Source organism: Catharus ustulatus, chromosome 16 (genome assembly GCF_009819885.2).
Source record: "Catharus ustulatus isolate bCatUst1 chromosome 16, bCatUst1.pri.v2, whole genome shotgun sequence".
In the NCBI taxonomy this organism is placed as follows: Eukaryota; Metazoa; Chordata; class Aves; order Passeriformes; family Turdidae; genus Catharus; species Catharus ustulatus.
The window spans coordinates 12,243,637-12,267,237 of record NC_046236.1 but is presented as its reverse complement, the minus strand read 5'-3'; the positions used below and the strand labels follow the sequence as shown (position 1 = coordinate 12,267,237).

The 23,601-nt window shown below is 44.5% G+C and overlaps 1 protein-coding gene across 1 annotated transcript in view; it reads left to right on the top strand.

Moving 5' to 3' along the window:
• TTYH3 (tweety family member 3) overlaps positions 1–23,399 on the top strand; it is a 32,033-nt gene extending 8,634 nt beyond the window's left edge. The window contains exons 3-14 of the mRNA XM_033073754.2: positions 86–306; positions 1,107–1,202; positions 3,679–3,751; positions 4,103–4,178; positions 10,453–10,508; positions 11,772–11,864; positions 11,984–12,076; positions 12,790–12,926; positions 14,795–14,971; positions 15,872–15,947; positions 17,956–18,057; positions 23,298–23,399. Coding sequence (XP_032929645.1) covers positions 149–306; positions 1,107–1,202; positions 3,679–3,751; positions 4,103–4,178; positions 10,453–10,508; positions 11,772–11,864; positions 11,984–12,076; positions 12,790–12,926; positions 14,795–14,971; positions 15,872–15,947; positions 17,956–18,036 — 1,116 coding nt within the window. The 5' untranslated portion in view covers positions 86–148 and the 3' untranslated portion in view covers positions 18,037–18,057; positions 23,298–23,399. The remainder of the gene's footprint in view (positions 1–85; positions 307–1,106; positions 1,203–3,678; positions 3,752–4,102; positions 4,179–10,452; positions 10,509–11,771; positions 11,865–11,983; positions 12,077–12,789; positions 12,927–14,794; positions 14,972–15,871; positions 15,948–17,955; positions 18,058–23,297) is intronic.
• The last annotated feature ends 202 nt before the right edge of the window (positions 23,400–23,601 follow it).

Below are 23,601 nucleotides of genomic sequence, written 5' to 3'. Positions count from 1 at the left end.
CTAGTAAGAATGAATTCTCCTTTATTTCCTCCACTTTAATTTTTTAAAAATTTGTTTATCCCCCTTTTTATTTCCCATACTATAGGTACTTGACACTGCAGTGGCCCTGAATCAAACAGTGGAACCAAACTTGCTCGTCCTGGAGGAGATGTTCAAGAAGCAAACAGATTACCTGCATCTTGTCCAGAAACTGCAAAGTCTCTTGGATGATCTGGTCAGGCAAACAACTGAGATCCCCTTTTGGAAGAATGATGAGCTGTCTCTGGAGGAGCTGGCAATTCAAATTGACCTCTATGACTGGTACAGGTGTGTAGCATGCTGTAGTGTAGTGGTTGTAGCATCTGCTTTGGCCTGTTTTGCAAAAATTATGTGCATGTTCTGGGTGGCTGAGCCAAAGGCTCTATATATTGCTGCAGGTGCTCTTGGCCCACAGAACTGATTTGTTTCTTACAGCAGGACTGAATTCAGTTTAAATCAAAATGCACAGCTTTTTTCCCTTAAGTGTCTTTATTAACAACTGATGAGAAATTTATTCTCAACATACAAAATCTGTAGTTTGTGTTCTAGCACAGAGGAAAAAACCAGCCCCAGATACAGCTTCTGCTCTGCCTTAATAAGTGCATAAAGAACACATTAAATAGAGTAGAAAATGGCAGTAGTTCTGTAAGCTAATACCACAGCCTAACTTTCCTTTTTATTAAGCATATTAAATGAGATATTGCATCAGTTGTATTCCACAAAAGAAAATCTCTATCCAAACATGTGGAATAAATAACCAAAGCATTTCCTAACAAATATCTGGGAAGTTCAAGAAGCTGCAATGCCTTTTCTTCCTCTGATGATGACCAGTGCATAAAACATCCCACTAGAAAACACTAGCAGTCTCATTTATCAACAACTCTTTGTGATGAGAGTGTTGTGTAAATGATTTTACCTGACTCAGCTTCCAATCCCACAAATACCCAGAGCTCTCTGAAGATTAATCTTTGGAGGTGGACTTGGAGAAGAGAAGGACTGTATTTTCCCCAGAAGTCACAACCAGCTTATTGATCTGTGCTATTTCCACACCAGTTTTCCTTTGCAGACTGTGTTTTTGTTTGCTGCAGGTGGCTGGGATACCTGGGCCTGCTCCTATTTAATGTCCTGATATGTTTGCTGGTGCTGTTTGGGCTCATTAGAAACTCCAGGGCCATTCTTATGGGGTAAGTCTTGACCTGGGGGCAGGGTGTAAGGAAAGTCAGCTGAATGCAAGTGCCTGCTAGAAGGACCCTCTACCTGTGGTCTGGAACTGAACATTTTTCATTTGCCTTTGAGTAGAGGGACATTATAGAGTGTAGCTCTGTGGAAACAGTTAGAGCTTCATACAAGAGATATTCACAGGAAGGTTCTTGAGCTATAAAATGCCATGCTGCTGGTGTTCATTCCCTTCTCATCAGAGGTGAGGAACTCATCCAGGCTGGCTGCTTTCCACTGGGTGGCATTGGAAGCCTCCATTTGCTTGGAGATAATAATGTGAACATCCTTCCTTAAAATTACAGGCTTTAAAAATCTCTCCTTAATCCTCTGCGGTTGGGAAGGCATTTGTTAATTGATGATAAGCATTGCATGTGTCTGCACAACCTGCAGCATTGCCTTCTGTGTCACTGTCTGTTCTTGTTACCTGAGGCTGTCACACCTGAGGAAACCTTAAACTGAGAATAAGCAATGGTTTGCACAGTTGTGAGGAGGAGTCTTGTTGCCATGGTACTGCAATGTTAATGCATGTCTGATTCTCAAAAGCACTGAAAATGCCCTGTTACAGGAAAAAACTCTTCCTGTCTTGTAGCTTGGCACATTTGGCAAAGATCCTGGTGTCATAAACACAGTGACAGTTTGATAACTGACATGGCCAAGGGTTTATCCTGGTTCATGATGGTGCCATTAATAATTGGAATGTGTGTGTGTGTATCCAGATTTATTATTTACCAGATGATTTCATACCTGGCAGGTTATACAGACAAAAGTCCAAGTGCATGCACAGATGGCAAACCCAGGGTTTAAATTAGAATCTCATTCCCTGTTAGCCAGAAGTTCATATTAAGGCATTCCCTGAAGGGAGCACATGGCATAAAGAAACAAGTGTATCACAGCCAGGCAAGATGGTGAAATGCCAGTTTTAGATCTTTTAGCCAAGCAATCACTTACTGACCCAGTCATCTTCATTTATAGTAAAACAACAAATGTGTCTTATTGATTAACATGCTCAGCTGGAGGCACCAAGCTGTGTTGTCCTTATGTCATAAACCCACAGAACCTTGCTGATCCATGGCTGATCATTTTTGCATCCATTTGGAAAAGTCTTCAGTGTCTCATTTCAGAGTGCAGCACAGATGTCAGTCTGGTGAAACTCCCTTACTTCTGCAAGATGAGGCATGGATCCATTCACAGAATAGGGATTATTTGGAATTAAAATAAGCAAGTAAACTGAGGGATAGGGATTTTTAATGGAGACCCATAGGTTTAATTTTTTTTAAGCTCTGGTATTCGGTGAGACAAATGTAGCAGAAAAAAGATATGGTCCTTCCTGGCAGAGATGGTTGTACTAGGTTTGAATAAAGAATGTCTTGGTTATGAACAGGATTTTGTATTGTTCAGGGTGTGGGTGGGAAGGAATCTACTTGTATTTCAAAGCTTGAGGGGAAAAAGCATCCCTAAGAGAGCAAGCCAGTGTCTCTTTACTTTGAAGATAGAAACAGATAAAATGAAACTGCTTATTAGTCTGCAGCCCTGTACCTGAGGGAGTTGAGGACCATTATAGCCTAAATATCTCTACCACTCATACTGACAGCAAGGGCGAAAAGCTAATGTGCTGGTTGGGAAGTGCAAAAGCCTTTTCCATGAGTGTGTGCTCCTGAATGTCACTTGAGAGCACTGCTCTGTCACCCCTCTGCCTTGTGTCTGCTTGACAGCAGACACATCCCACTATTTCTGTCAGTAATGAGGTCCAGCTGTCAGAGCAGAACTTTAAATCTGTGCAGAGATGGCCTCACCTGGCAGTGGTGGGCAGCTTGTAGATCCAAGCTGTTTGCCTGCAGGTGACTGTCTCTCTCCTGGAGCTGTGTGGGATGCTTGGGTGCTGTTCAGGTGCACCAGCTTGGAACCAAGGGATCCTAGCAGGGGCTGTGTTCCCTCCCACCATCTGTTACCATATAGTGCTTACACCCAACAGCCTCAGTTATTGTAGACACAGGAGAGATTTCTCCAGTTTTGGCTCAGTGTGGTTTTGTGGGGTTTTCTTTATTTAGCATGTTTTTCTTTGGGTGTCTTTGGACCTGGAAAATGAAGTCCAGAATGGGAACAGTGAAAGTGATGGGACTGTAGTCAAGCTCCTGCCAATCTGCCTCCCCTGCAGCCACCTCTGTGTCTTTGTGCCTTTGGTTTCCCTGCTAGAAGCAGGATAATACTTGTCTTCCCTACTTCTCTCTTCCCCTGTAGCTCTAGGTAACCAACAGCTGGATATGAACTTCTCTGGTTACTCCTGTGCATGACATCTAAAATAGGATTGTTTATCTGAACATACAGTCAGTGGTTGATAATTTTTTGGGTTGGTAAATGCTTTGGACTCCAAATAATACATCTTGTGAAAGGAATGGCTTGAAATCAGAACTGCTACATCTGCCATCTGTCTGTCTCCCACAGGGTGTGCTTGCTTGGGGTGTTTGCCCTGATTGTCAGCTGGGGATCCCTGGGCCTGGAGCTGGCTGTCGCTGTGGTAAGTGGCTCACATCCAAATCCCATTCACCCTTTGCTGCAGGTTTAGCAGACACCAGATTAATGCTGTGCTGTGCCTGTTTTACAGCATATCCTGGTCTAAGTAACCCTCCTAACAATTTCCAGCTAGGAAAAGTCCAGAGCTGCTCCTTCTCCATGGTGTGGTGTGATAGCTTGTACTCCAGCACTGCTGTGCTTGTGTAAAGCAGTGCTGCTGGGGATGGTGATGAGAGACTTCAGCATCTGAAACACCCCTAGAATAGAAGGTTCCCTGATGTTAACCTGGCTCAACTGCTCTTTGATGCTGGTGTGCTTTGATATTCCTTTTGCCTTTTGTCTTCCCTCTATCCAGGGCTCCAGTGACTTCTGTATCAACCCTGATGCTTATGTCTCCAAAGTGGTTGAAGAGAATGCAGTGCTCAGTACTGGTGAGTGCTGGGACTGGCTTTGGCACAGGGTTCTGCAGCTCCAGCTGTCACACAGGAGCATGCCAGTGACTGAGAATTGCAGGCTGTGTTTGAAACAGAGGAGCTGGCATACAGAAGGAAACAAAATTCGTGTAGCTCTGGAAAAGCAGCATTCTGTGCATGTATGCATCAGGACCACCTTTAGAATCTTTCTCCTGCCTTGACCCTTAGGTGGAAATAAATGATAAAATGAAGCAGAAGTTATTGTATTATTTTGCTTTAAATGTAGCACCCTTGAATATTGTTCTCCTCTCTGACAGAACTGTGGCAGTAGCAGTGTGCAGTTTGAGTTGTCATTTCTAAAACTTGCTCTTGGCTCTGTATTCCTGAATCCAGCATACCTATCTTTATATCTGTTATCAACAGTTTATATATAATTTTTTTCTCCTAATGGTGGCTGTAAATAGTAGCCTCTTTGAAGGATAAGTGAATGGAAGCAGCCACAATGAAGTATGGATTTCCTTTTCCATCATAAATGCAGTATTTTGCAGTACTTTGTGTATCCTGTTCCACTTAAAGCATGTGCCTGCATCTTAGTGGCTTCCACTGAAGCACTGGTATATTTGGGGTTTGTTGCTCCTAATTTAGACTGAAGTGGTTGGTGGGTTGAACTCAGAGGGGCAAAGATGGCATTCAGAGCCATGGCTTAACAAAAAGGTGATTGGATGTCTGCCAGCAGAGATACAATAAGTGCTGGAAAGGAAAAATATTTTTAGGACTGAATAGTTTACAAAGTTAACTTTTTTTCCCTGCCTTCTCTCCCTCAATAGTTCCTTTATATAGTTCTGTGTAAGGTAAAACACAAATAGGCAATGGCACTGATTTGTAAAAGGAGTGACTTATGTTTTTTCTGGCTCTTATTTGGTGGAACCAGAGAATTTCTGCTGTATGTGCAGAAGGTTTGTACATAGCCAGATGCTGTCTCTCACTGTGCAACTGTAGGAAATTAGGTATGTAGTATGGCTGAGGATGCAGAGAGGGGAAACAATAAAAAACATAAATGTCTGGAGGCAGAATGTAGTATAAAAGAATATGTACAGGTTGATATTGCAACCCTACATCTTATTTTTGGAGTGCCTTATTTATTGATTTAGTGGGGAGGAGATGATAGAGCTAGGCAGCTCTCTTGGCAACAAGGAAATGTAGTGAGGGAAGAGAGTGAGTGTTTAGCATAAGATGAAAATCCTCTCTTGGCTGTGAAGATGACAAAGATGTGCATTCTGGTTCCCTGGTTCTTCAGGGAAGCAAGTGGGTCAGTGAGGCCAAGGGGAAATATGTGATGGTGCTGCCTGCTGTGTGCTGTGGTAATTTGGTCACCCAGGTTAGCTCTGGAGCCTGTTTGGTAACAATTAGATTGACCCTGGGAAATGAGAGAAAGGCCCCTTTGTGCTGCTGCTCCACCTCAGTTGTCCTGCTCTGCTGGCTCCTGTGGTTTTCCATTGATCAGTGTGGTTCCTTTGGAGGCTGCCAGGGAGTGCAGGGCTGACATTCCAGCCCTCCTCCTGCATTCCCCAGCAGGGTCAGGTGGCTCTCCTGGGGGAAAGCAGGCTCTGCTCCTGCAGCACCACCATGTAACAGTTGTTAAAGCTCCAGAAATAGCAGTGAATGGTTCTAGGGGAAGTGGGGAAGAGGAGGAAGAGCAGGTGTGCCACAGGCCTGGCTTGGAAGGGTGGCCCCTCCATGGATGCTGAGTGTGTCAGCTCCTGCTGCCAGGCACTCTGGAGCTTTGGTGAGCAATTTTCCCTTCTCCAGAAGGAAATCTGTCCAACTTCTGAGTCTGCCATTGCACCAGGCAGCTGGTTGGGAGATGACTGAATCTTCTGTCTTCCCATGTGGGTTTTCACTGCTGTCATAGTTTATGATCCAGAAGTTTTGGAAATAGCTCTTGGTTCCCAATGTTGAGATCTTCCTGTGCATCTGAGCAGGAAGAAAAATGATGACTTGAGAACTGCAGCGTGGCAATTACACTTTAATACCAACAAAACCTCTTTAAAAGTCTGGAATAAGTGTTATTATCCCTTGGCTGCAAATTGTAGCAGCTGCTTTGTGATCAGCTGAGCCTTATGTAGGAGAGTGATGTCCCAGGAAACAGGGACAGCCAGATGGGAGCCAGCATCAGTGCTGTCCTCTCAGAGGAAGAGGCCCTGCTTGAAAGCCCCTGGTTCTAGTGCTTTATGCTCTCTGGGTGCTCTCTGCTTTCTGGATGGTGTTCTCCAGCTTTAACAGCAGTATAGACACACTAAAAGAGAGTGTGAGTGGCTGGAGGGGCTCAGGTAAATCATGGAAGAAGAATCCATGGGGAGTTATCACAGATGTGGCAATCACATTTGCTGTGAGAATCACTTCAGCTGAAGCTGGGCTGAGAGTGTTGCTGGGGTATCTGCTTCTGATACTGGGCTGGGTGCTGCCATCTAATGAGAATCAACAAGTAATCCTAAGAAGCTTGGTAGTGCTGGCTCAATTTTTCTCTTTAATTATTATTTTTAGTTGCTGTTGTTAGCTACAATGTCTTGTAAGGTTCTCTGTGCTCTGACATTCAGACTGCAACTGAGTCATCAATATTTGCAATGTAGTTTTGCTGGTAGTGGTTGTAGTTTTCACAGAAAAATAATTGAGTTGAATACTGGGCAACTAGGATGGTAATATTCTTGTTTATGTATTAATTGCTGCTTGCAAATCTAAATGGAATTAATGAAGCTGAGAATAATCTGATTAAGTGCATTATTACTGTCATGTTTTTAGCTAGAGAAGAGATGTTCTTGTTTTGCAGATAAAATGTGCTGCATTAAAAAGATTATGGGGGAGAAAAGGGAGGCAAAGAACTTTAATGCAGGTTTCTGGGAGAAGGAAATACTTAAATAATTTTGCAGAAGAGGCTGATGTATATGCCTAGCTCACCCTGTATTCATTAACTGAGATAAAGCCAATGGAATTGAACAGTGCCTGTATAATCAGCTCCTGCTGCTAGTTAAAAGACTTGGTGCAGCCAAGATGTTTATTTTCAAAGCAGGAGGCCATCTTCTAGTCCCATTCTTTTTCACTGATATTATGTTATTATCAGATGACTTGTTGCATAAAATTAAATAAAAAGGCACAATATGTCTAAACAACAGGAAGAGCTTTCTCCAGATTCCCTTACCAGAAATCTGCATGGGGATCAGCCACTCTCTTCATCCATTCAGAGGGAGCTGTGAACCTCAGGGGATGGATAATGGAGCCTTTTAGCTGTGGTCCAACCAAGCTGCTCAGGCTGGATGCTGAGGCTGAGCTGCTCAAACAGAAGCAGGAAGGGTTCTTGTCATGCCCAGCCTCCTAACTGACCTCCCACTGATGCAATCTCATCTTAGAAATCCAGAGCTGAGTCAGCCAAAGGACTGACACCATCACCACCTCTGCTTCCTCTCTAGAAGTAAGATCAGGACAAAACCTCAGGTGGGGCAGTGGTGTCTGCACAGTTGTTACCTGAGCTCAGAATACACTGCAGGAGACAGTTTACCCAAAAAAGAGCTCTTGAGAATGCTGCTGAGCTGATGTTGGCATTGAGAAGCTGTTTTCCTGCCTGGAGGTGTTGGATTACTGATTAGCAGAAAGCTTTGAGTGGAGGGCAAATGGGACAGTCACAAGCTCTTTGCTTTTACCAATACAAGACTAGAATGTATCAGAGAAATTAAATATTAGACACCTCCCTTTGCTGTCAGACTGGTCCCTTGGGGAAACAAAACTCCAGGTGGAGAACATTACCTGGGCAAGAAACTCCAGCCAGAAGAGCTTTCCTTTGACATCACAGATGCTTTCATTGATGATTGAACCCAGAGACAACCTCATCTGGGTGTACAGGTAAAATGAGCACTGCTAAGAGAATGCTCAATTAGAGATGAAGAAGAGTTGGGAAACACTGTTCTAGGTGTGAGGATTTTTTTTTTGGAGCTAGGATCTTTTTTCTCATTGCTCTCTACAGACCTCACTGCCTTTTGGCAGGTGCATAATACCATTTTTGCATTTTGGCTGGGCTTTGAAATGAGTAGTAGGTCTCCATGGTTGCAGAAGCAGTAAGTAGTTCTAGCAGCTGAAGCTGTCTCTAGTAGGAAGCTCTACTTTCCTTTCTAGGAAAAACAGACTGCAAAAATAAAGCATTTTAGGTAGTTTCCTTCCTTGCCTTCTGCTCCCACAATGCCTGCACCAAGAGTGAGTTTGCTGCTTTGTCAGGAGGATTGCTGCTAGCAACAGCAGGCATGGGCAGCTGCAGATGTGACCCTGCCTAACCCTTCTGCTATGAACTAGATTGCCTAAAGGCCAGCTTCAAAAATCAGATCAACCTTTAGGAATTTTCCTTGAGAGGAAAATGCACCAGAAAGATAATTATAGAAAGAAATTGCCTGGAGCTGTTAGCAAAGTGCAGAGGATGGATTAGTGCAGCTGTTTTCTGGTCAGAAATATGAGATTTGGTGATGTACAGGATGGTGTCCACCAGGTTTAAAACAAGTGAAGGTACCTCCTTCCTCTTTTCCTGGTGGCATGGAGGCAAGGGACGTGGTCCTCTTCATTTCCAGGCTTTGCAGTACAGGATCACCTGAAGGCAGCTTCACTGCCTGATGGAGCCATAGATTTAAAGCAGCACAGCTCGGGTTCAGTGCAGGGGAAAGCTGCTCCTGATGGCTGTGCCATTTTGGGAAGCATGTTTTATGTAGAATGTCACACTTGTCAGCAGCAAAGCCAGTGCTACCACAGTGAATCCTTGTTGATCCTGCCTTCCAGGGTGAAGCAAGGCAAGCACTTATTTCACTGTACTGCTTTTTGCTTCACTTGTAACCAGCAATCTTTATCCTGAGCTTACAAGCTGCAAACTATGATATCAGGAATTCTCATCTCTAATCTGCCCACCGGGGATGATCCAGAAGGCCCTCAAGAAGCATTTCTAGAGCTCTGCATTAGCAGTATGTCATGCAATTTATTGCACTTAAAAAGGAGATGTAAACTTGATACCACTGTGGGAGCTTCAGAGAAACTTTCAGTGGTTTGTTGGTTTAAAATAAATAGGTGACAAGATCACAGCTCCTTTGGGTCCATGTGTGATGCTGTGGGTTCCTGTTGCTGCTCTCTCAGTGCAGGTGTGTTTTAATCCATTTTCCCACAGCCACTGTGTGTGATTTATGATCCAGGGAGGAGCAGCCCTTTCCTTGGCTCAGTACTTGTGGACAGTCACTTCTGTGGTCTGCCCAAAGTGAGGCACAAAGCAGTTCCTGCTGCCCTCCTGTCTGCCCAGAATCTGCTAATTGCTGTTTAGAGGCTTGGCTGGGGAGATGTAAGCTGTCCCAGAGAAAGAGTCGGTGGGAGGGAGATGGAGCAGCTGGCAGGAGCTGCCCCAGAGTAGGCTAATGAATTATAAATAACAGCTGTCAGGTTGCATTGCCAGCACACAGGGGCTGACAGGCTGTGCTGTAGCACTCGGTCTCCAGCGTGCTGCCTCGCCGAAAGGTGCATTCAATATTTATGGGAAGTATGGCAGAGTCAGGATGCAGCCAGGTCTGCTTCCTTCACAGCTCTGCTTGCTTCTGGTTGTGCCTTTTACTGATTTCTGAGTAATATTTCTCATCAGAATAACTGTGCAGCCTGGAATGAGCATTACTGAAAGTCACAGACAGAAGATTAAAAAGAAAAGAGGAATATATGCTGATAGAGGGGGGATGCAGAGGGTTTGTGTGTTTTAGGGCTTTTGTAGTCTTTACCATGCCAACATCACCCTTGATTTTGCTGAGCTGGCATGCTCATATTCATCTGAAGAGAAACTGTAAATGTTTGAGGAATAATCTAAAGGTATTTGGATGATCAAGTTTTTCAGAGCTTCCTTCCTTGATAACATTATTGAGGATGGCAGGGGAAAGCCTGGTGTTTGTAATTTGTGTGTGCTGGCAGTTGATGCACTGTTGTAGAGGGCTCATGAGGGCACCAGGCTGGTTTGAATGAAGAGGAACACAGCTGTGTCTTCCAGCCTGGAAACAAATGATGTTGTTAGCAGAGCACAGTAACATTCTTATCTGGAAGTTTATGAATATATCTTCACTGTACTGTAGCTGAACTTATCCTAGACTGATGTCTTGTCTTAGGTTTATGTGATGGATAGTTCCAACTTCTGAATAAAACTTTTTCTGTGCTCTGTCCATTAAGTAGAGCAGACCCATACTGCAAAGCTGGAATGATGCACCTGGCCTGACTTTGTTCTCTTGTGTCTTCACAGAAACTCTCCGCTATTACATGACCTGTAGTGCTGGCTACCCCAACCCTTTCCAGCAGGTGAGTGTAAGCACCCTAACCCCCTCCAGCCCAGGGTGTCCTCCCCCTGCAGGGTGCAGGTTAGGTGCTCTTGGTGCCAGCATGCAGCCAGCACAGGGTGTTTGCTTTAGGGAGTGCTCTGGCTGTTGGTAAAGCTTTGGCAGCTGTGCAGGAGGTGGCACTGTGATTTAGTGAGGAGTTTTTTCCAGCTTCATCACTACCTGCACAGCTTCAGGTCCAGGACACCCCCTTAGAAGGGCCTGTGTGTAATGTGGTGAGAGCCATGGCTTTGTTGGTGGTACCTCTGTTTGGAAGGATAAAGAGCAGCAATGTGGAGACACAGCACCACAACTAATGCCAGGTTGGGAAACTGTAATTGCTGCTTTGAATCTCTTCTTGAAGGTTCTTTTGGGTTGAAAAGTCAAAACACTCCACTCCCAAAACGCAGTTGCTTCTGTGGGTGAAGGAGTGTTTTTCATAGATGCCTCTTACAAACCTTTGAACAACCAAGGGGTTTATCCTGAAGTATAAATGTGAGTCATTATTCTTTTGTGTGGGGGCAGAAGAACAGCACCTGGGCCCATTCCAAACTTTGCTGTATGCATCAGAGGCCAGAACAGGCCCACACCACCCACCATTTGGCAGACACCAGCTGCTTCACCTTTTATATTTAGGATTTTGTAAATCTTGTCTTCCTCTGTTTTAAAGGGTGGAGTAAGAACACTTCAGGCTGTGGTTTGATGCACCTCTGCCATCTGTTGCATTTCTGGTTGCTCCATGTACTCCCTGACAGGCTATTGCATGTGAAATTCTCATGGTGCTTTAAAAGGATGTGAAGGCATCACCCAAATACAAACAACTTCTACTGTTAACATTATGTCTTTATCATCCATCTGATTTAGTAAAAAATTCCAGTTTTCTGTGGTGAGAACTTGAGTGCTTTGAGTCTTTTCTTTCTCCTTCCCTTCTGTCCTAGAGCCAGCCCCAGCTGTGTGTACATTTTTTGGTTATGTGTTTTGTTCTTTGTTTGTGGGTTTGTGTTTTTTTTTTTCTTTTGGTTCTTCCCTTCTCCTCTTCTTTCTGTCTGTACCTCTTCCAGTTTGCTAAAAGTCAAACTTGACCCTACTGCAGCTGCACTCATGTCAGTTGGGACATCTTCACTAATACCATTCATACAGATGATGCTTCAGTATCTGGGAAATAGGATTTCAGTCTTTTCTCAGGAGATCTGTTGGTCCATGTGGCCTGAACTGCTGAAACATTGCATGTTTTTGTGTTGAGCAGAAGCTGTCAGGAAGTCACAAGGCTTTGGTAGAAATGCAGGATGATGTGTCGGAGCTCATGAGGTCAGCAAGCAAAGAGCACCCCACCTCCAAGGTACCTCTCCTCAAGTTTGCTCTCCCTGCTCTTTGTGGCTTCCCTCACCTTTGTACAGAACCCAGGATCAGCTCCTGCTAAGCATTCCCTTGCACTAATCACTGACTTGTTGTTTGCAGGAGTATCTCACTCGGATCCAGGAGGTTTTGAATTCAACAGAGATCAACTTGCAGCAGCTGACAGCTTTAGTAGACTGTCGGAGTCTGCACTTGGTGAGTTCCTGGTAACTGGGCTTCAGCTAAGAAAGAACAAAGAGGGTAAAGCCTGTGTTACTTTGGAGTTCCAAATCTCTGGTGGAAGTTTACAACAGCTTTTTACTTATTGATTCTAGCAGAAAGGGAAATGAGAGTTTGTATCAAGTTAGCTTTGAGTTTAAAGATCAACATAGGAGGCTAGATAAAATGCCTTCATAAATCTACAAGCTTCAGGTTTGGGGTTTTTTGTGTATAGCAAATAACTTGTTGCCTTTGCCATGGAGTGCAGTGCCTTAGAGCACTTAGAGCAGTGTAGCATGGCCTTGCTGTTGTCCTCACTGCCTCTCTAAAGGCAGAGACACAGACAATTCATGCTTCTGTTCTTGGGCAATGTGAGGGAGTTGAAAGGCTTAATGAAAAATATTGCATCTTCAGTTGGGTGGATAAGTTTGCCTTGGCTGTTTATTTTTGCTCCTCTTAAAATCTTATTGTGGGCGGTTGAAAATATTTCTGTGTCTAAATTCAAGCTGGTCTTTGTAAGGGGAAACAAGGGTTAGATCATTTATGAAAAACACTTGAGTCTCTGAAATTAAAATAGAAATATGCTCTAGAAAAGGGAGTGTGATGTTTCTAAGTTGTTTCAGAGAGTGTAGTCTGGAGAAGAGCTTTTGAGTTAGAGCTCAGTGTTAACTCTGCAGTGATCAGGAAACTCTGCTCCTTTCCCTCTGCAGGATTACGTCCAGGCTCTGACAGGCTTCTGCTATGATGGAGTGGAAGGCCTCATCTACCTGGTTCTCTTCTCCTTTGTCACAGCCCTCATGTTCAGTTCCATTGTCTGCAGTGTCCCACACACCTGGCAGCAAAAGAGGTACAGAGAGGGTTTAGATCCTGTAGCATTGTGGAGCTCTTTTCCAGTGAAGACTGGCTGTTGGATTTGTGCCCATGAGCATATGGAGCTCATTCCCACAGGATCCCAGGAGTGTGAGGAATGAGGCTTTATAAGCACAGGTCTAACAGAACAAAAAAAGTTTGTGTTTTGTTCTGGCTGTGGTTGATACTAACATCTGAACCCTATTGCACTGGAATACCCTGTGTGCAGAGTATTCAGTACACTGTAGGACTGTGAGTCAAGTCAGATGAATGATTATAGCTGTAACATAGAGGTAATGCTTGAACTATTGCTCTCTCTGTGAAATTCTTATTCTCTTACATTGTCTTGAGGCATTTGTTCTACTATGGGGAAGAGAATTGGAATAAGAAAGCAGTTTACATTTGCCTTTGTAGCTTTGCTCATGCTGAGGTGACTGTCTTGCATTGATAATGGAAAGCAGAAACTGTCTTGCTGTCAACAGCATGGGCAGGTGAGACACTTGCAAATTGGAACTAGTATTAATGATGATACCCAGATTAATCAGTAAGTCTTTAGCAAACCTTAGCTTCACTGACTGGCTGCTGCATCACAGGCAGCTCTTAAAATGGCATTAAGTTTTCTACTCTTGCAGAAGAGCAATAGACTGCAGCAAATTCTCTTCTGTGGTCCTGATTTTTGTGGCAAAACAGAAGGCTCTGAACAACAACAGGAAGCCAAAGTGCCCTTAGGAAGTGTCAGAACAGCCCCTGAGAAAATGGCTGGCTGCTCACCTCTTCCACAGGCAGCTGCAGAGATCTTACCATGAAGAGCACTCTGCCTGTTGAGCAGAAAGGTTTTCCCTGTGGCATCTCTTGTGCTGCCTTCCCTGTGGGCTGCTGCCTGCCCTGCCAACCCCTGCAGGTTTCTGAAAGGTTCCCTCCTGCATTCCATGGAGCACCATTTCTCCCCCAGCCTCCCTCTGGGAAGTGGAGGATGTCACAGTTTATTGCCTGGAAGAGACTGCAGGCTGCAATTCCTCGATCTTCAGTGCCACCGTGTGGTGCAGACGCTGTAGGTGATGTTTGGGAGGTTCTGATGCTGTCCATGCTGTGTAGAACCTTTCACTAGCTTTAAGCACAGGTTAAATAGATTTCAGACCATGGTGCTCCATCCCCTAATTAGGGAGATGAAATAGTAGTGTTTATTATATGGGAGGGGCAAGAGAATACTATGGGAAGGAGGAGGGAACCTGCTGGCAAACAGTTCTGCTCTCCATTTGTTTAAAGTCCTGGCATTCTTGAGAAGATAAAGCCTTTAGACACAAATTTTTGCAACTTAGCTTCTGTAAAGACTTCTGTGATTTTGCTAGAAGCTGAAGCAGACCCTTTGCAACCAGAATGGGACTTCAGAGAAGCCTGCAGAGGCTTTTCCTGAGAGCTCTTTGGGCGTGTCTATGAGAAATGGAAGGACACACATTGCAGTTTTGAAGGATGTTTTTGTGGGGTGCACAGCACTACATCCCTGTTGCCTCTCTCTTTTATTTTTTTGTGGAGTTTCTCAGCTCTGTGTATTTTGGGATGTGTATCCATCCTTGGGTTGTACAGCTGGGCAGTTGCAGACCAGTGCTGTGTGCCAAGCCCTGAGAGAAGCCTGCAGGGAGGCTGGAGGGGATCACGCAGTGTGCACCTCCAGATGGGATCTGTGGGAGGTCTGAGTCACTGTGGTGTGGGCTGTGTTTCACACTGCCACCCTGAGGCATCCCAAACGGGTACAAACGTGGAGGTGTGGAAGATGACTGGGAGGTTCCTAGGATCACCATGGTTTCCTGCAAACCCCACGTGGGGTCATTGTAGGGTTCTAGGAGGAACTTTTTCTCCTTCTTGCAGAGGCTCAGATGATGATGGGGAAGAAGAATCAGCTGCTCAAGGGAGCAGGCAGACACACGATAATCTGTACAGAGTGCACATGCCCAGCCTCTATAGCTGTGGCAGTAGTTATGGCAGTGAGACCAGCATCCCAGCAGCTGCACACACAGTCAGCAATGCTCCCGTCACGGAGTACATGTGAGTATCCCCACTCCAAGCTTCTCCACATTGCCTCTTCCTCATTTCTGTTGGCTCAAGTGCTGCCAGGTTGGCACTTGTGGCCAAGTGGTAAAAAGCAGTGAAGGATTTTGTTTTCTGGTTAGCATCAAATGGGAGCAGGGAATAGCTCGGAAGTACTGCGTTAGGAAGAGTTTTGTTAGACAGCATGCTCCAAAATGTGAACAGCTTTGTGCTCCAGGATTCAAGAAAATGGCTAAGGAAAAGAAGTAGGAAAATATTGTCTGGGCTTCTTACTACACAATGATTCTGATCTCCAGAAGACTTAATTCTTCAGACAGAGCAATCTTGCCAGAAGCCTCCCAAAAGAACTGAGAGCCAAGAAAAAACCTGTGGGCTCTCTCTTCCTACAGTATTTGCAGTCAGCTCTGACATCTGTTGCAGTTTGGGGCTACCTAGCCCAGGTGGGATCTTCAGAGCTTTATCCACAGGAACCTAACCCTGATTACATTTGGGCTATCATCAGGGCTCATCTTTTTTTGGGCTGCCACATCATTTTGTTTATCCCCTTAGGCGTTGTCCTCATTTTATCTCCACTTCTGCCACTTGGCAGTTCTCATGCTGCAGGGAGGCAGATTTTCACAAGAACCTATTTTTAAATCACTTGATGTGATTCATTGTGGGCCCTTCTGAGTAAGGATGTAAAAATAGTGCTCAATCTGAGGAAAATTATGATAGTTTTATTCCCTTGTCTGACAAAGGGGATCCACCTGGCCTGTGAGAAAAGCTTTGAAGGAGACTGATCTGATACAGTAGTTCTGGGGGTGAGGATGCTCTGTCCTGTGTCCCCATGACAGACATGTGTCCCCATGACAGAAGCATGACACGTGCCCCGTTACCATGTGTGTCTTCCTTTCCTAGGAGCCAGAATGCAAATTTCCAGAACCCCCGTTGCGAGAATACCCCGCTCATTGGCCGGGAGTCCCCACCTCCCTCAGTAAGTCTCTCTTTACTGCTCTTCTCTGCTTCAGCAACTTTGGGGAATACACATTTGCCACTCCTGTGTTCTCCCAAGGGAGCTGATTGTGCAGCCAAACACAGGATCTGGCCCATAAATGGCAGCAGCTTGAATAGACAAGCTGTGTCTCACCTGCCATGGAGAGTAAAACCCTGCTATGCTACTTTGGACATTGCACAAGAAAAGACTAAATAAGACTCAAATCAATTAACACTGATAATGCTATGGGCCCAGTCCTGCCACCACTGAAGTGCATGAGTACCTTGATGGGTGACTTCAGCAGGATGATTCACTTGCATGCAGTGTACTTGCTATCTGTGCCATTGGTTCCTCAAGTTTAAAAAGAAACTTGTTCAAACTGTAAATTCAGAGTTATTGCTGAACCTCTCTCCTTAATCTGCCCTAAAGAGATGGTAGGATGAAACCTGTATTATTTTTTTGTTGAGATTTTTTTTTTAAATCTTTCTTTCACAACTGTTTTACTTTCTTTGAAATCTATTTTTGTATTTAATTTCCTATGGAGGAAAAAAAGAAACTTTCATGGAAGGTTTTGGTATTTGGAGTGGCCTGATAGCCATTTCTGTATGCTGGGTAAAAAACATGGGCTGGTGTTCATGTCTGGGTAAGAACTACATGAATCTTACCCTCCCTTGCTGGATCCTGTCAGCCTGATTTACAGCAGAGAACATGCCATCCCAGTGCTCACTAACTTGGTGGTGTGAATACAGAGGATGAGTAGTAAAATGCCTAATGATCAGCCAGTCTTCAGGTATAGGTGAAGAAAATACACTCTGTGGTGCCTGCTTCAAATTGATGGGAAGGGGAGGAAGAGGAGCTTGGTGGATGAAGGAGTAGGAATTGTGGTGGAAATGAGGGTGTCACATTCATGGTTTCACTTCAAGAGGACCAGTTCATCTTGCTGTAGAGGAAGTGGAAATGTGCAGAGTTGATCCTTGTCTCTGTCCTTGGCCAGACCTCTTCCACCTTTCCCAAAGAGGTTTCCTGACCCCTGGTGCTCTGGTCGCGAGCTCTGGTCGCTTTATCCACTCAGCAGAATCCCTGACCTGCTGCACTGCTGGTGTTTCCTGGGGCAGAAGGGCACTGTCCCTCTGGCACTGCCAGGGCACATGTTCCTTCAATGTCCTGCTTCCCCTTGCCCTACAGCTCTTCTGCTTCAGAGAAAGCACATTCCCTTCCACAGGGCTGCAGAGAGGCAAGAAATTCCCTGGTTTTCCATACCCTGAGTGGGAATCTGAGTCCTGGGATTTGGGAGTAGATAAAGGATTTTTTTTTCAGAGTAACTTGAGTTGGCAGCCATCAGTGTGGCTGGGGAGGATAAGGGAGCAGCACTGCACCCATAGAAAAGGGAGCTTCTCCCCAGATGAGAGAAGGAACTAGGCTATAGGGTGAATGTGTTTCCTGGAGGGATGTAGTAGGCAGTGGAGAGAAGAAAAATGCTGTCTATTCTCATATTGGCAGGCAACAGGGAAAGGCTTTTCTGGGATTTTTGTATTTGCAGCTCTCCGTAGCAGGTGGCTGAGACTGTACTGAGGCAGAAAAAATGGTAACTTTTCATAGCAAATTGTCTGTGGGAGGAGAGAGATGAGAAGGGAATACCAATGCACACATCCCTGCCTCTTTTTGGGAGGGAGGAGAGGGAGATAACCATCCAAGTAGGTTATGTCCAGTGGGTAGACAGAGCTGACCTATTCCATTTAGCTTTCTGTGAACAGATGGTGAAAACCAAGATGTGATGATCCTGCTGCATTGTTTGTCCGTTACTTTTCCTGGCTTTTTGTTCGTTTGTTTGTGTTTTTCCTTCTCTCATTCCTTCTGTTTTCTCCTCCTTGCCACAGGGATATTCCCTTAGGGTGATAGAGCCCACCTTGTCGCTGACACACACCAGGGTTTCACTTGCTTGCACTGTGTTTTTCATGCACGTTGAGGCTGCACTCTCTTTTTCTCTCTCTTTCTTGCGTCATCACAGTTGTATTTGGCTGCCATGGACAGTAGCAGCCATATGAGCTGGCAGCTTAAGCCCTCGGACAGTGCACGGACATACTGGTAACAGCGCCCGCAAATGGAACAGGTACTGCAAAAAAAGGTCCTTGCTCAACCCCTTCTCCACTCCCAACCGCTCCCTTCATCCCTGCACTCTTTATCCCAGGCCAGTGCCTTTTATTTCTTCACATTCCTTCCCTCTGCACCTCCCACCCCATTCCCTCCTGCCAAGGGTTAAAATGAAAATCCGTTTTGGCTCTGGTGCAGACTCGAGGAGCAGTATCAACCTTCCGTGGTGCACAATGTGAGGTTACAGGTGCCTGTGCCTCACAAAAGCTACCTCACAGCAGCTTCAGCTTGGATTCCACACTTCAGAACAGCTTGAACACCAAGTGCTGAGTGCTGCTCAAATGTAGAAATAACCTTGCACTTGAAAAGCAACACAGAAGTTCTCCCATCGCAAGAAGCCATTCTCTAGAAGTAAAGAGAACCAATCCAGCAGCACTTCAGTCAGGAATGGTTTCTTAATTCAGCTTTTGGGTCTCCTTGAGCCCTGCAGTTGTTCTGCTTGTCCTTAGTAGTCTTAACACCCAAAACCATCAATACCAACCTGCCACAAGCTTTTAGCTCGTTTGTAGGATTTTTAATTTTAAACTGTCCTGAAGAGTGACTTAATTACCTGTCAGATCTGTGTGCAGCTTTTCCTTTTATCCTTACGTTTAAGGTCAGAAAGGAGCAAATTTTTTAAAAAAGCTTCCCTAAGAGTCCAGATATAATCACTAAGATCTGTTTCATTCTGTTTCAAAACCTTTTTACTGTTTTGTTTGTTCTATGTGTGTCCAAATCATCCCATCTATGTCCCACATGTGAGCAGGGCCCTTCTAGCTCCATTTCACTGTCTGAATTCCTCATGGGCTGTAATTGCTGCTGTTCTCCAAGACAGCCAATGTTTCCTTCCTCCTGACAAAGCCACATGGCCACAGAAAGAGGAGGTGGTCTGCATTTTTGGGGGTTATCAGCTTGGGTAAATACAGGGTATGATCAGGGCTACCAGACCCCTCAGGTGGTGTGCAGGACAGTGCTCCAGTGGGCACAGGAGCCCCTTGCTTTTGGCTCATGCAGTCATATCTTGCATTCTCTTCCCAGAAACACATGTCCATAAAGCTGCTGCTGTTCCTTCTTCTCTGCTTCTTCTTGTTGGCACTTTTCTCTTGCACTGAATTCCTTTCTGTTCCGTTGGTGCTTGGTCTGCATCCCTGCTGCCCCTTGCTGCCTGCCTGCCTGCCTGGGAAGGGTCTGGATGGGGTGTCTTGATGCCTCTGCCATGGTGCATGAATGCAATCAACCTTGTCTGGAAGCATGGCCAGCACCCTTGAAAGGCTCACAGCTTTTTCCAGTCTTAAGTCTTGCTAAGACTGCTCTTGGGCCTCAGCTTGTGGTGGGTTTTCTGCTTTGTTGTTCCTGTAGGTGGTATTGTAGTGATGTTAGATGGATCTGTTCCATGAAATAAATTATTGGTGAGGGTGGGGAAATTCTGGGGCTTCATTCTAGACTTGAAATCCCTGGCTGGAACATGACCTGATCCCAGTCTGCACTGTCTTCTGTTTATCTATGGTCCCACCCGAGCTTAATGTGGCTGTCTGAAGGGCTATGGAAAAGGCACTGCATTCTTTCCAAGGCTTTAAAAACAAACTAAACCAACAGAAGCTCTGTTCTTTTCACTTGAAAGGCTTAAGTCCCTTTGAATTCAGAACCCACTGGCTGGAATTAGCTGTTTCCCTGCATCTTGTACCTCCCATACATAATAACACCAAACCCTCTGTGTTTACTGTGCTCTAGCTGTTTGAGATCAGCCTTTCAGAACTTGAATCCAGAAGCTTTGGTCTTTATTGCATTACCTGAACAGCTCTGGCAGGAAATCAAAGTCAGGGTAGCTCAAGAGAAATTCACGTGGGTTTTTAACCACAAATAGTAAATGGTTTGTACTCAGTCATGGTTTCATATGGTAAGTGATCTTTCAGCATAGCTTAGCTAGCTGTGAAGTACTCATAGATTTCACAGAAGTCAGTAGAATTTATGGCCTCTAAAACGAACTGATTATTCCCTTAAATTATTTTTTTTTGCAACCAATGATTCCTTTGTGCCCAGGCTATGTGTGTTAAGTGCCTAACCAGTATGTGCTGGCAAACCACACCTATGAAAATTTTTTTCCCTCAACAAGGCTGAATGGGAATGAGAGGCTTTTATTTTCTTTGGAGAAATCCAGAAATAAACCTGTGTTCAATCAGCTGTGTTTGTCAGAGCTGGCTGGTAAGTGACTGAGGCTGTGCTGAGTAGCACAGGCCACCAGCAGGAATGGTAACAAGAACTCTTTTAGGTGCCCTTCGTGGGGAAGCTGACAGTGAGCTGGAGGTATGGGGTGAAACTTGTCCTCTGTGCTGTTTTTGAAAGGGAAATGAGGGTGTATAGGCACATGGGTACTTCCAGGGAGAGTGCTGGAAGAATGATTGAATTGTGTGTGTTCTTTAACCTTCTATGAAAGCTCCTCTTTAAAGGAAACTAAATGCAACTGGGAACCTGACAGCTGTGGGCCTCAGAGTGGAGTCCAAGACCTCCTTGGTCTGTATTGTGCTCAGGCTTTCTGTCTTTAAAATCACTTTTTAAAGGAGTTAAAGACGTAGTGGTTTTGTTTTTTTTTTTTAAAGCAACTAAAGATTTAATTATTTAAACTGGATAATATAGTTTGGTTTCATATCCAAACTGCCAAGTGCCTGCTGATACATCTTCATCTACTGGCCTGTCCAGATGTTGGGACCTGTGTGTTCCACAGCATCTTTGCTTCCCAGCAGAGGATGCAGAGAAGGACTTGGAGGAAGGACTGCAGCACTGGTACCTGGAGGGTGATGCTGTGACTGAGATCCAGAGCACACTGACACAGCTGTGCTGGTGAGAGGTGCACAGTGAGGTGTTGGCTCTCTACTGCCAGGTTTCAGTCATACTTACCATGGTCATTAAAAATACACTTAACAGAAGGAGTAACTGGTTCAGCTGAACTGGGAAGAGGTACAAAGGTGCAAAAATCCTGAGTTAAGGAGAGAACATCAGCCCTAACTCTGACTACTTTGAGTCTTGGTTTGTTCCTTGTGGTGGATTTGCAGGTAGGTTTGAATGTAAAATACTCTCTGCTTGACTCTCCAGATCTTGTGTTGCTGATTACTTTGTTTTAGTGACACTTAAACAACTGGGGGGTCTTTTCTTTTTGGAGGAAGGAAGGAAATATTTTCAGTTTCTCCACGATAGGTATACTTTGTACATCTTTGAAATGCAATTCATCAAGTGGTCCTCTTGATTTTAATGCCTTAAAGAAAGTTTATGTTGCATGTTGTGTGCTGAACCTATATGATTATCCAGAAAGATGCACAATAGCCTTCCATTATATGAGATTATCTTTTTCTAAATATATCTTACAAAATTGTAGCACCTGGAAAAGTTCTCTGTTCATACTCATCTATCACATATCACCACGGAGAATGCAAATGGGAAATGAGCACTCAAATGCATTTTTCCATCTAAGGCCCTCTTAGATGAGGCTTGGCTGGTAATTCCAGGATTGCATTACCTGAAATGTGCCCTACTTACTCTCTGAGAAAGTTCTTTGGCTTCTAAACCTCTCTGAGCCTTTTGGGTTACTCTTCTATGTATTAATAATGCCCTCAACTTTATTTCTGAAACAGTAATCACATTTAATAAACTGCATAGGTTATTGTCCCTAAGGTAGCTCAGCTTGCTATTTTCTATCTTTTGCCCTCTCACTGACAAAAAGTACATCTTCGAAAGAACAGATGTACCCTTTGTCTTCTAAATATAGATGCCATTTCTGGGCCAGAGTTTTATATTAAGATTCATGTTCTGAAAAAAGTTTTCCAATTATGGAAGGCACTAAAAACTGAGTGTGCAAATAAGCCACAGGTGTCTTCATCTTGTGCTGATGGGATCAGCTCTGCCAGAGGAGCAGTTTCTCTCTTCTATTGTGCAGAGGTTCAACCCAGGTCAGTCTTTGAAGGAAAACTGATAAAATACTGTTAATTCTCTGAAAACCCCCATGGACAGCTGAGCTTTTGAGAGCCTAAAGATGCCTCATAATGTTCTTCCCAGTGGGCAAGATAAATCATAGCTCCTGGTGTGGAACTGCCTTTCAGTTGTCTCTTTGCCAGCTTAACTGGCTATTTTATGTGGTTCAGTTTAAGAGGTGATAAAAAGTCAGTATGCTGAAGAGCACTCTTGGGAAGTAAACTGTGGATATTGTAGAATTATTCAAGCTCCAGAGCATATAAAAAGAGGAATGAAATGTCTGTCCTCATTGCTTAGTTGTTAATATTGTGGTAGCAGAACCCAGAAGACATCAAACACATTGGCATAAAGAGGCAAAGTTCTGTTCTTGCTGCTGGACATTATTTACATGTTTTTCAGCTCATTATTCAAAGCTGAATGACACTTCTTACCTCAGTAGCTTCTGGGAGCTGTTTTGGATTGCCTTGCTCAGAGTAAAAAAGAGAATAAAAACAGCAGCACCACCTCCAAATCAAACTAACCATCATCTTTCTGACTTGCTCTTCTCACCCCCACGCTGGAGTTTCATCTGCTGCTGCACAGTGCACAGCTTGGATCCCAAAGCACAGTGGGCTGTCACCCACCTGATAGCTTGCTAATATCATCCTGTCTGATAGCAGCCTGTTTCCAGCCTGATAGGGTCTGTTCTTTCTCAGACACAAATCATTTTGTTATTCCTCACTTTTCTTCCAAGCTGCCCATCTGTGGCACATGCAGTCTTCTGATGCCCCCATTGCTATAAAATGCAATGTGAAGATGCAGTGAGCACCCATTTTATTTTCAACCTCCTTTTCTGGCATGGTTGAAAGCAGCAACATGACTAAGAGAGCATGGAAGTGTGGGGTGGGTTTTTACATCTGCATCATTCCCATTTCCCTCTCTTCTCCCAAGCAACATCTGTCATGTTTTGAATTAGTGACTGTTGGATTTCCTTCTCTAGAGAGTTTGGATGTATCACCAGCACATCTGCACTGACCTGGCCAGCAGCCTTGCAGCAGACTGGCAGAATGTTACTCAGAGTGAACTATGCAGTGACTTGTCAAACTTTCCTCCTAAGACTGAGTCAGCAGCTCCTCGAGATGCTTGCTCTAAATACACACCATGTTATGCTGAGAAGTGGTAGAAATCTGTGGTTCCATCGTGACATTAGTCATTCTGACTTAACTTTCTTTTTTGTTTGTTTGTTTTGTTTTTTTGTCTTGTCTTTTCTTTCTCCAGTACACCTCCAGCATGAGAGCCAAATACCTCGCCACCAACCAACCTCGTCCAGATGCTGGCAGTGTGCATTAAAACAGAAAAAGCAAAAGCAAAAAAAAAAAAGAAAACAAAAACAAAAAAACAAAACCCACACGTGCAGTCAGACTAAACAATGTGCCAACTGCTGTGCCCCTGTGCTGTCCTCGTTGAACAATCCTGCTGTTCTGCCCAAAATCTAGTGCAGCTCCTTCTGTTTCTCCAGTCCAGACCACCCTTCCAACCTGGTACCTGCCCACTGAGTGGAAGCTCCTTTTGAATTTAAGCC